This window comes from Rhinolophus hipposideros (genome assembly GCF_964194185.1).
Source record: "Rhinolophus hipposideros genome assembly, chromosome: 20".
Taxonomy (NCBI): domain Eukaryota; kingdom Metazoa; phylum Chordata; class Mammalia; order Chiroptera; family Rhinolophidae; genus Rhinolophus; species Rhinolophus hipposideros.
This window is the reverse complement of record NC_138066.1, coordinates 3,168,794-3,181,967: the sequence shown is the minus strand read 5'-3', so window position 1 is coordinate 3,181,967 and position 13,174 is coordinate 3,168,794. Positions and strand designations below refer to the sequence as shown.

General features: G+C 36.4%; 1 protein-coding gene and 1 pseudogene across 22 annotated transcripts in view; one reads left to right on the top strand and one right to left on the bottom strand.

Annotated features, from left to right (window-relative positions):
- Positions 1–13,174, top strand: part of NCOR1 (nuclear receptor corepressor 1) — a gene marked incomplete at its 3' end in the record, with an annotated part of 150,091 nt that overhangs the window by 23,693 nt on the left and 113,224 nt on the right. For all 21 annotated transcript variants that reach the window (XM_081027569.1, XM_081027582.1, XM_081027588.1 and 18 more), the window contains 2 exons: positions 4,556–4,748; positions 7,936–8,118. In XM_081027569.1, coding sequence (XP_080883695.1) covers positions 4,556–4,748; positions 7,936–8,118 — 376 coding nt within the window. The remainder of the gene's footprint in view (positions 1–4,555; positions 4,749–7,935; positions 8,119–13,174) is intronic.
- On the bottom strand, positions 10,065–11,485 carry LOC308488599 (nucleophosmin-like; annotated as a pseudogene). Its single transcript has 2 exons — positions 11,407–11,485; positions 10,065–10,768 (listed from the first exon to the last, which is right to left on the bottom strand). The product of its transcript is annotated as a nucleophosmin-like (transcript).

Here is a 13,174-nt window from a genome sequence, read left to right as displayed (position 1 = left end):
GAAAAGAAAATTACAGAAAGCAGTACAGTATGCCAAAAACAAAGACCCCCATGTGTAAGAAGACAAAAAGCAAAGAACATGTTCCAAGAATGCTATGTATGCACTATAAGAAAGCTTAAACTTAATAATAAAGTATTCAAAAAAACAAAAGAAGACAAATGAGATAAAATGAAAGATTGGACATTCCAGTGACCCCAAACCCATCATTATAAATTCAGTATATAAAATGAGAAGAAACAAGGAATAAAATAGGTGTTGCTAAAAGTCAGCTCTTTGTTATGGAAGAAAGTCTTGAGATAATCAGAGTGAATGCAGAAGAAAAAGGCAAAGATTAAAGCAATTAGAATGAAGTTAATCAATATGGAGAATAAATTAAAATCATCCAACATACCACGACAACGTGTTTCTGAGGTACAGAACCTGATAAAGCAAATAAAATAATATTCATAATAAAAAGAACCCTTTTTTTCCTTGTCAAGTGAAGGAAGAACTGTTATAGATTGATAGCACATAACCTCTCTCCAGGAAAAATTTACACAGAATGAGCAATATCAACACAGATACTGGTTATTAAAGTTCAGGGATAAATAAAGTACCCAGGAATTCAGGAAGCAATACAAATCCTTGATGGGTAGAAAAGAGTCTTGCCTCAAACTTCTTCAGTGGCAGAAGATAGGAGCAATAGCTACAAAGTTCTGAGAGAAAGAAACTGAGATCTAAGAATATTATACCAGACATGTTTAAGAATAAAAGCAACAGGCAGACGTTCTTAGATATGAAAGCATTGAACATTTAAAGCTTCTTAAAGAATTTGTAGATTATCACCAGCCAAAAGAATGGAAGCCATTGTAAAAGAAGGACTATATATAGTAAGCCATAAACCCATTTAAGTAGAAAGTCCAGATGAGACGCCTAGATGAATTATGGTTGCATAACAAAATGTCAGTAGTAAATCTTGGCAAAACAAAAATAATATTAACTACCCACCTAGAGTTTCAGTGGGTATTGGGAGAATGCTTAAAAGTATGCGTTTGAAATATGTGGCTGGAGTGATTTGATACTTCTAAAATGGAAATGTTAAGTTAAATAAAATTCTACCTTCTTAATGCTTTTAATAATTTTTTTCCTTACCCTTTACCAAGAAATTTTTAGGAAGTAATTTCTTGTAGTAAAGGAGCATTTCCTGCAATATAGCAATTCCTTCCATTTTAAGTTTTATTTCATTTTATTTTTTTCTCTTATCTATATTAAAACAAACCAAGTATCCTTTATTTAAAACATACTGCATGTGATTCTTTTGTTTTATTTTTGCCTGTACATCTGTCCATCCATATATAAAAATAAAGTGATTTCTGGGAATGATATTCACCTAATTCTAACATTGTTTCTATATGATGAAATGTGGGGTAATTTGCTGCTTAGTTCTGTTCTGCATTTCTGGAATTTTTTTGTTGTTAGCAAATGTAAATCATTTTATAAGCACAATGCTCATAAAAAGTCAGAGTCATTTCTCTGTGAATATCATCCATCATGTTTTCTAGACTTCACTGGAAAAATTAGTCCACATAACTAAAGTTTGGATATATAGATAAAAAGATGCAGAACAGTTGAGGTAGTTTAAGATATTATAAAAGATTCACTGAAATTCAGATAGTTGTTTTTTCCTTGAGCAACAGAATAAAAAACCAAACTATATTTGTAAATTTTTAAATTTAAGTGAATTAAAATTTAAATCAGTTTTGTTTCAGATGATAGTTTTCCTTAGCTGGGAGTCAATACAATTGATGTAATTCTTGATCATCTTGGTGGACCAGTATTTGGAATGGCTGTGGCCTTTATGACATATTCCACCTAACTGAGGGTTATTTTCTTTTTTAACTTAAAATTTGATTTTCTTTAAAATTAAAAGTAGAGGTATATTACAGTAAAAAAATCCATTTGATAATTTGTTTTAAAGATATTTAGGATAGTCCGGATGGCTCAGTTGGTTAGAGTGCAAGCTCTGAACAACAGGGTTGCCGGTTCGATTCCCACATGGGCCAGCCAGCTGCACCCTCCACAACTAGATTGAAGACAACAACAAGCTGCCACTGAGCTGCCAGAGGAGCGGCTGGATGGCTCAGTTGGTTAGAGCGCGAGCTCTCAACAAGAAGATTACCGGTTCAATTCCCGCATGGATGGTGGGCTGTGCCCCTTGCAACTAAAGACTGAAAAACAGAAACTGGACTTGGAGCTGAGCTGCGCCCTCCACAACTAGATTGAAGGACAACGACTTGGAGCTGATGGGCCCTGGAGAAACACATTGTTCCCCGATACTCTCCAATTAAAAAAACCACAATGAAGATATTTAAAGATGGTATTAAGAGATGAAAGTCAGTAAAATGTAGGAACTTTTAAGTTTAAAAGTCCACAGAGTTTTTATTATGCAAATTTGGTGTTAGTTTTTTGTTTTATATACCATATTTTATTTATCCACTTATCAATTGATAGATATTTGAGTTGTTTTCATTTTTTGACTTATGAATAGTACTATGAACATTTATGCACAAATTCTTGTGTGGCCAGATGTTTTCCTTTCTGTTGGTAATATACCTACATAGAATTGGTGGATCATGTGGTAGGTCTCTGTTTATTTACCATTTGAGAAACTACCAGACTGTTTTCGAAGTGGCTGTCTCGTTCTACTGGTGTTAGTTTTTAAAAGGCAAATGTGTTGTTCATTTAGAATGCAAGTTTCATGCTTAAGCTTCACCAGGACTCCCAATATATAGTGGTATTTGTTTTCACAAAGATTTTCATAGTTCATTTAAATTTTTTGAAATGTTAAATTATATTATTTACTGATTTATGTGTGGGTGGTTTTGTTCTTCTAAAAAGAATTGGTAAGCTGACATGGGCAATAGTTTTTTTTTGATGGAAAAATCGCTACCCATAGTTAGTGTTTTCCTTGATTGCCCTTGCCCTGGCTGCCTTAGGTTCTCCTCCAGCACTGTGTATACTTTACCTTCTGGCTTTGGTAAATTTCACAGGCACAGTTGTTGGAGGTGAGGTATTAGGCTGGTGCAAAAGTAATTGCGGTTTTTGCAATTATTTTTAACCTTTTAAACTGCAATTACTTTTGCACCAACCTAATATAATACTTGGAAGTTAGCTTTTGTAAGTTAGTTTTTGTCGGTTGTGTCCTGAACAGCGGTGTCCATTTGAGGGGACAATTGAGGCTGAAATCCAGCTCAGGCAGTTAGCCAAGCCATGTGCACTAGAAGGTTGCATGTGCTTATAGAATTTTCACACAAAATCTCTGTGTAGGTCAGCAGTGGCCCTGGTTCTAAGTGCTGTGTTGGGCCTTTAACCTAATGCTGGATTCTTGTTTTTGATAGATTACCTCTGGCTTGCTTTATAGAGAATGAATCTGAGGTGGATAGACTAGAAGCAAGAGAGAACACGTAAGAGACCTGTAAGAGAAAGAGAGAATATGGGCATAAGGTAGGGCGATATAGTTGCGAGGGAGAGGAGATAGATTTCAGTAAATTAAGAGGGTAAGGCTGCCAAGACCTGGCAGCTGGCAAAGGTGAGGGAGGAGACCTGGATTTCTAACTTGGTTTCTAGCTTGTTGGGTTTGTCTGTCAACTGTGATAGAGGCAGTGTAAGACACTTTGAGGTTGGTCTGAATCAAGTTTGGGGTTCATGAAACATCCGGTTGGAGATGTGTCTAAGCATGCTTGAGGAGGGTCTGGGTTTAAGATACAGACTGGTATATGTGATCCAGTAAATGTGGAAATTGAGAAGAGCAATAGTTTAAAGGTGAACCTGGAAGATTTCTAATATCCAAAGAAACTTTGAGAGATGGAAGCCTCTGAAGGAGAGAGAAAGAAAGGAAAATGATTAAAATAGTGGTCTTCAAATTTGTTACTTGCATATTCTTCAAAAGAATTTTGAAAAGCTATATTCTGCCTTGTATATTTTTAATTTGACATTTAAAATTATTTTTCTTTAAAGTTTATTGGGGTGACTGACAATTGTTAGTAAAGTTACATAGATTTCAGGTGTACAATTCTGTAATACATTATCTATATCACAGTGTGCTCACCACCCAGTCAGTTCTCTTCCCATCACCATATATTAGACCCCATTTACCCTCTTCTAGAGAAATATGAGATTATATTATCTGTAAATAGAAATACTTCTTCCTTTCCAATTTGGGTGCCTTTTATTGCTGTTTCTTGCCTAGTGCTCTGACAAGAACTCCCAATACTGTATTGACTACAAGTGGCAAACGCTGGCAATCTTGTCTTGTTCCTTAAGTTTCCTACTCCATTATTTTTCATGACATCATTGTGAATTTTAAGAAGATAATGGGATTTTTATGTCTTGAGTGAGATTTCAAATTTTTGAAGTATAATAGTTTTATAGACCTCAGGGTTTATTTCATCATCTATACTACAAATGAAACCCAGTGATTATCATTTCAGTGAAATGTTGTTTTTGAGGAACAATTAGCAGGAAGTTGTACATCATTTAAAAAATTTCAGGTGTTTATTTTCTTTGTATGTTTTAGGCCTCAAGAAAGAAGAACTGGATATGAACAGTTTCACCCGGGCCCATCCCCAGTGGATCATGATTCACTGGAATCCAAGCGACCACGCCTGGAGCAGGTTTCTGATTCCCATTTCCAACGTGTCAGTGCTGCGGTCTTACCTTTAGTACACACACTGCCAGAAGGGTTGCGATCTTCTGCAGATGCTAAGAAGGTAAATATTTATTCTCTTACCCTGTGGAGTTGTTGGTCTCTAATGTTTATTTAGCCATATTCAGGCACTGCGTCTAAAAAAGTCCACTTATCGCCGGTCTCTAAAGGTTAGTGCTATGGGAAAGTAAAAATTTTGTTATAAACAGAACTAAAAACCGCAGACTTACTGTGCTAGACTTTTAAAGTCAATACTTTTGACTTGTCGGTAAATGAAACAAGCTGAGGACTGTTGTAAATAAAATTGCTATCGAATAATTCTCAAGCATTTGTACAGGCTTGCTGGGTTATAAAATGTGGTGAGAGGTACTCAAGGCTACCACAGTTTTATTAAATTTAAATTAAATTTTAAATCTTCTGAAATTTAGTTGCAAATTATTAACTTGTAACATGGGCAAAAACATATTTTAGGTAAGGTTTAACTGTGCTTATAATTTTTATAAAGAAAAAACATTTTTTTTATTTATGTAAAAAAATGTTCTTTAGAAAATTGTAAATGCAAAGGAAAAACGTTACCCAAAATTCTGTATCTTGGAGATAACTAATTTTAACATGTAGCTATATTTCGTGACATTTCAAATCATGTGTATTGTGAATTTATGAGAAGGTTCTATTAAGATCAGATCTCTTTTTCTCTTGTGTTTATTATTAGCTTTTCTTTAGTGAAACACATGTTTGTGTTTTATACCCTTATTTTGTTGCTAAGTTCATCTTTTTTAACTGTACATTTTGCTTATCCTTAAATCTGCAGATTAGGAAGTACCTGGTACTTACTAGGTACTGAATAAATATTCCTTTTAGGGAGAATTAACTAATTCTTTAGAATTCTTTAACAGTAAAGTGTTAACCCTTTTGTTATCATATGTTAATATCTCTTACCCTCCTCTCATTTTGGTATATCACTTTCCTATAGTTTTATTTACCTTTGTGAATAATGGCCCTTTCTATCCTGATATCAGATAAAGAAGTACCCACACATTTTCTTTGATTTCTTAATGCAGTGAAAAGTGGTTTAAAACCTAGTGAGTATGTCTGCAATTTATTTTCAGATAGTTCAACCAAAGGAAAAAAATAGGTGTGTATGTATATTTGGAGAGAAAACAAATATAGTAAAATGTTAACAACTATTGAATTTAGATGAAGGATAAATGAGTATTTATTAAACTCAACTTTCAACTTCTATGTCAATTTGAAAATTTGAAAATAATAAGTTCGATGGGGAAAAGCTCTTTGTGATAAGCTAGAAACGAAATGAACTAAGATTCTGGGAGTTTTGAGACCTGCCTCACCATATGAAATATCTGTATTAGATAGTCTGTGTGTTTAAAAGAAATGTTTTGCAGCATTATAAAAAAAGAAAGAAAAAATGTATTGAATAAAGGTCTTTTTCCATGACTGAATAAATTACCACAAATGTAAAAAAAATGTAGCTATGGAATTTTTAGCAGAAATGGATTTTAAAAGGTCATTCATAGGAATGCAAGGATGATTCAGCATCCATAAATCAATCAATGTGATATATCACACTAACAATGAAGGATAAAAACCATATGTTCATCATACTAGATGTAGGAAAAGCATTTGACAAAATTCATTATCCTTTTATGATAAAAACTCTCAACAAAGTGGGTAGAGAAGGAACATATCACAATAAAGGTTAGGTATGAGAAACCCACAGCTAATGTACGCAATGGTGAAGAGCTGAAAGCTTTTCTGCTAAGATCGGAAATAAGACAAGGATACCTACTATCACAACTTCTGTTCAGTGTAGTATTGGAAGTCCTAGCCCCAGCAATCAGACAAGAAAAAGAATTTGGAAAGGAAGAAGCAAGAAAAGAAATTGGGAAGGAAGAAGTAAAATTCTCATTATTTGCAGATGACATGATACTATATATAGAAAAGCCCTAAAGACGCCACCAAAACATTGTTAGAACTAATAAGTGACTTTAGTAAAGTTTCAGGATACAGAATCAATATACAGAAATCTGTTGCATTTCTATACATCAATAACATACAATCAGAAGCAGAAATTAAGAAAACAGTCCCATTTACAATTGCATCAGAAAGCATAAAATATCTAGAAATAAAACCAAAGAGCTGAAAGACCTGTACTCTGAAAACTATAAGACATTGAGGAATGAAATTGAAGAATATACAAATAAGTGGAAGGATGTCCTTTGCTCATGGATTGGAAGGATTACTATTGTTAAAATGTCCTTATTACCTGTAGCAATATACAGATTCAGCGCAGTCCATCTTAAATCACCAATGGCATTCTTCTCAGAATTAGAACAACTATAGTCCTATGAACTATGCTTATTCTAGGTTTTTTATATTCTAAAGAAAACTAATACCTTAATTAAAATTTATCTGCTTTACAGTATTGCTTATGTCTTCACTTTAGACTGGAAATTAATAAGGTGTGTGTGTGTGTGTGTGTGTGTGTGTGTGTGTGTGTGTTGATGGGGTGGTAGATTTTGGGTGGAGGGGCTTTTGTTTTGCTACAGTTTTCTGCTGATTTTAAGGTGGAATGGGATGATGTATTTATAGGATGAACTGTTGTTATCATGTTATGTGCACTGTGGTGTAGGCAGGTTTAGTTGCCTTTTATGACTGTAGGTCTAGGTGAGGGTAGCAACAAGAGTTCCTAGGTCATTTCTCCTACTTCTGTACATCAGCATTGGCCCTGAGAAAGACTGAAAACTTTTTGATAGGAACTCTTGACCATATCATTGTTGTTAAGTCGGGTGGGCACACAGATTTTACCTGGAGTTTATACTAGTTTTCAGCCTACATATTCAGACCTTTTGAAGAACTATTGCAAAGAAATGTCTGAGAAATTGGTATCTTTCTTTGTCATGATTGCATTATTATTTCCCCAGAAATTTTCTGTAGTCTCAGTCAGTATTGTTATAATAAAGGCTGGTCAGCCACCTTGTCACCCCACTCATTTTTCATAGCTTCTAGAATCTTCAAAATAGTGAATGATATGTCTAAATTATAAAAGTGGTATAAACATAAGTGGGGGTTGCGTATGTGCATGAAAATTACTACTGTAGGACTGCCGTATAGAGAAATAGCACCCGTGGTTTTACGTATGTTTTAAAATTGACTTTTTCAGTGAAGAAACTCTTGACACTAACATTGTCTATTACTGAGGAATAAATTGTTCTTGATTTTCTTCTCCAAAGGATCCAGCATTTGGAGGCAAACATGAAGCCCCATCTTCTCCAATCCCTGGGCAACCGTGTGGAGATGATCAAAATGCTTCACCTTCAAAACTTTCAAAAGAAGAGTTAATACAGAGTATGGATCGTGTAGATCGAGAAATTGCAAAAGTAGAACAGCAGATCCTTAAGCTGAAAAAGAAACAAGTAAGTGTTTGATTTTACTGCTTAATATATTCTAGGACTGTATGTTTATTTCCCTAAAGAAGATAATGTTGAATTTTTCATCTTTGTATGAAGGGAATCATGCCTTGTATATTCTGTGACTTGCTCTTAGTTTCCTTAGTTTCATCCATTAGTTTCCCCTGTTGTATTATCTGATTGTATGATAATAGAGAGCAAAACTTGTTTGTCCATTGTTTTTGATGTTATTGGATGGGTTATTTCTAATTTGTTGGTATTCCATACAATGGTACTATATTTTTTGGTTCACATGTAAACAGATTTTCTAGGGCATGTGCTCAGTAATAGCATTGGTTGGCCAGAGAGTATGCACATCTTTGAGAATACTAGATGATTCCAGATTTGCTAAAATGGCAGTAGCATTTTACATTCCCACTGGCAGCATGTATGAGTTCCAGTTTGTGTATTGCTTTGTCTTCATTTGATAATTTTTTTTCAGTTGGATGAGAAATAGTTCTCACTGTGGTTTAATTTACATTTCCCTGATTCGGAATGAGACAGAGCTTATTTTCACTTGTGTTCCTTATGTGGATCTATTTTTTGGGTCATTTCTTATTTTAAGTATTTCCTAAAGTCTTGTCACTTATATGTATAGCTGATATCTCCATTTTGTGGCTTGCCATTTTGCTTATTTTGCAGGGGGGAATTTTCTTTTCAATTGAGATTAAAAAAATTTACCTACTGTAATATTCACCCATTTAAAGTGTACAATTCAGTGGCTTTTATTGTATTCATAAAGTTGTACAACTATCACCACTATATATTTCCAGAACATTTTTATCACTTTGAAAAGAAACCACATATCTATCAGAAAGTACTCTTATTTCTCCCTCCTTCCAGCCCCTGGCAACCACTAATCTCTTTTCTGTCTATACGGATTTGCCTATTTTGGACATGTCAGATAAATAGAATCATGTTGTTAGAAACCTTTTGTCTCTATTTTTGGACATGTCAGATAAATAGAATCATGTTGTTAGAAACCTTTTGTCTCTGGTTTCATTCCTTTTAGCATATTTTCATGCTAAATATTCATCTGTGCTGTATCTTGTATCAGTACTTCGTTCCTTTTTATGGCTGAATACAATTTTGTTGCATGGTTATACTATGTTTCGTTTATTCGTTCATTAGTTGATGGGCATTTGGATTGTGTTCAATTTTTGGCTGTTATGAGCAATGCTGCTAAGAGTGAGATTTGTGTGTAAGAGTGTGTGTAAGAGTGAGATTGCTTCCAGCCTGGAAAGGAGTGTGAATGGATGGCAGATCAGGAAAGGGGATTGAAATTTAAATAGAAGATTTTGGTGTGGATTTTTTTTTTTAAAGATTTTATTGGGGAAGGGGAACAGACTTTATTGGGGCACAGTGTGTATTTCCAGGACTTTGTTTATGGGGGAACAGTAGTGTTCCCCAATAGTAGTTTTTTCCAGTACTCATCAGCTCCATCCAAGTCAAGTTGTTGTCCTTTTAATCTTATTTGTGGAGGAGCTCAGCTTCAGGTCCAGTCGTGGTTGTTAGTTGCAGGGGGTGTAGCCCACCATCTCTTGCAGAGTTGGAGTCGAACCGGCAACCTTGTGTTTGAGAGCAGGCGCTCCAACCACCTGAGGCAGCTGGCCACCCAGGAGCTGAGTGGCAGCTCATTGACTTCATTCTAGTTGCAGGAGGCACAGCTCACTGGCCCATCTGGGAATCGAACTGGCAGCCCTGTTGCTCAGAGCTTGCGCTCTAATCAACTGAGCTACCCCTCCGCTCCCGTGTGGATTCTTGATGATACTCAGAATGGGCTGTACTTGTCTCCTTTTTCTGTCTCCCCATCTTTGGGCTTAATTTACCAGGATTGTTCCATGTGCTTTTTCTAGACTTGACTGCATTTTTGCTTCAATAATGTCTTCAAAGGACTAGATCTTTTTGGTGTTTTAGGAGTTCTTCCCCCCCCCCTTTTTTTTGAAGGATTCATGACTTTTTGATTTTGGTGTTGATGGTTTAGAGTCTTCTCCATTGTGGTTTGATTTTTGTGATCTTTTGGCTAGAGTTATAGAGATTTCTTTACTGGAGCTTTTCTTCAGCTTCCTCCTTCCTGTCATCTTCATCATTATCTTCATCAAGTTTTAGTTTTTTGTGTGGAACCTTGCTACCACTTCTAGGGGTAGATCACTTTCCAGATATACTTGGGAGCTCCTCTTTCTTCCCTTCTTCACCTTCTGACTGCATCTTCCTCCACAGCCACTAAGTGGGCCCACTAATATGCGCAGGTCCTAAACCACATTTAGACCACAGGTGGTGCTGGTATTCTAGAGCTGCTACGGGAAACAGCCACTGGCTGTACAGATAGATGGTTTCAAAGTTGCCAGTGCTATTTTAACTGGACTGCCTTCATAATTCATTTCCTCTCCTTCAGCAGTGTTAAATTCATCCTTTACACCAGCCCCTAAACTGGCCATTCTTAAAGATAACTGGTGTTCATTTTCATCATTATCCGCTTTAAAGTGATAATCTTTGTCTGCCTTTAGTTTGCAACTGAAAAGATAGTTCTGGGACCTCAGTGGGCTGAGGCTCTCACATTTTATATAGATGGCTCTCACCTTTTTTTTTTTTTTGGTTGGGGTGGGCAGAAACTTGCCTTGAGTCGGAAAAAAAAAAGTTTAAACAATAGAATAAAATTCCAAAAGTAGAGCATACTGAACAGGGCAGGCCCTATTTGATGTTAAAAAATGTTAAACCTCTATAGATAAAACAGTGTGATCCCAGTGCATGGAAAATAGCAGAAACTGCCTGGAAAAATCAGAAATGGACAGAAACCATTTGTGAATTGAATGTATTTTGAGAATAGCTTGGGGTGGTGGCTTGTACTTAGGTGGGAGAGAAGGAGGATGGAGACAAATGACCACTGTTGCAGAGAATAGCTGTGCAGGACAGAGTCACACCATGGCCAAAAGTTTTTAATTGTGATGAAGTCGAATTTATCTTGTATTACTTGTGCTTTTCGTGTCCTATCTAAGAATTCATTGCATAATCCAAGGTTACAAAGATTTGTACCTGTGTTTTACCCTTTTGGTAGGTACAAGCTTTATTTTCCAGGTATCATTAAAATTTTGATGTCTAAAATTATCTTCTGTTTACACCTTATTTTGCCCCTGTTTTCCCTCCTTAATGTCTCCAGGTGTTTGACCCATTAGTTTTCTCTGTGTTCCGCTTCTTGGCTCTTGTGCTTCTCAGCCTTTCCAACAAAGCACCCGATAACCTGCTCTCTTTTAGCACCATGTGGCCTTCTCACTGCATCCGTGAGCACGCCACAGCTCCGTTTTTCATCCCAGAGCGGCCCACTTTGATGTGGCATTGTCCTCATTTGCCTGTTGCAAAGGAGTTGCTCACTTAGTCTTCTAGTCTTTTTCAGAGGAAATTGTTCCATGTGTAGCTGTAGATTAGTGTGTCTATCCTATGTTGCCTTCTTGAACCATCTCCTGTATCTATGTTTTCTTTTACGAGTTTTATAGTTTTAGTGCTTCCATTTAGGTCTTTGAGCCTGATAGTGTTTTTTTGGTGAACAGAATTTCTTTAGATTTTATATGAGACTACGCTGGAGTCATTAAAATAGCTTATTGTCTTTTTAAAAGTTGTGTTTTAAGCTTCTCATATTCTTTTTTTCTTTTCATTAAATTTATTGAGGGTGATATTGGTTAATAAAGTTATATAACTTCCAAGTGTACAATTCTATAAAACACCATTTGTATATTGCATTGTGCACTCCACCCAAAGTCTAGTCTCCCTCCGTCACCATACATTTGACCCCCTTTTTCCTCCTCATCCTCCCTACCACCCTGCTTCCCTTCTGTTGTCTGTGTCTATGCATTTGTTTTGTTTGTTGCTTTCTATTTTCTATTCCACATATGAGTGCAATCATACGATTTTCGTCCTTTTCCATCTGACTTATTTTGCTGAGCAGGATATTCCCAAGATCCATCCACTTTGTCACAAACGGCAGTATTTCATTCATTCTTTTCTTTTGAAAATTCTTATTTATTTTTTTATTGGGGAAGGGGAACAGGACTTTATTGGGGAACAGTGTGTATTTTTTCCAAGTTGTTGTCCTTTCAGTCCTAGTTGTGGAGGGTGCAGCTCAGCTCCAGGTCCAGTTGCCGATGCTCGCTGTAGGGGGCACAGCCCACCATACCTTGAGGGAGTCGAACCAGCAACCTTGTGGTTGAGAGGACGTGCTCCAACCAACTGAGACATTCAGCGGCAGCTCAGCTCAAGGTGCCATGTTCAATTTTAGTTGCAGGGGGCGCTGCCCACCATCCTTTGCAGGACTCAAGGAATCGAACTGGCAGTCTTGTGGTTGAGAGCCCATTGGCCCATGTGGGAATCAAACTGGCAGCCTTCGGAGTTAGGAGCATGGAGCTCGAACCACATGAGCCACAGGGCCGGCCCCTTCATTCTTTCTTATACTGCTTAGTATTCCATTGTATAAAAGGTGTACCACACCTTCTTTATCCAGTCATCCATCGAAGGACATTTAGGTTGTTTCTGTGTCTTGGCTACCGTGTATAGTGTGCTACAGTGAACTGGGGTACATAGACCTTTACAAATAAGGATTTTCAAGTTTTTTGGGTAGATACCCAGAAGAGGTATTGCTGGGTCATATGGTAGCTAGCTGTACTCTTAATTTTTTTGGAGGAACCTCCATACTGTTGGTCAGTGTACCAGTGTACCAGTTTACATTCCTATCAGTAGTATATGAGGGTTTCTTTTTCTCCATATCCCCCAACATTTACTTGTTGTCTTATTGATAATTGCCATTCTAACAAGTGTGAGGTCATACCTCATTGTGGTTTTGATTTGCATTTCACTTATAGCTAGTGAAGTTGAACATGTTTTCATGTATCTGTTGGTCATTTGCATGTCTTCTTGGGGAAAATGTCTGTTCAGGTCCTCTGACCATTTTTTAATAGGATTGGTTTTATTTGTTGTTGTTGAGTTGTATGAGTTCTTTATATATTTGGATATTAGTCCCTTATGGAAAGTATCA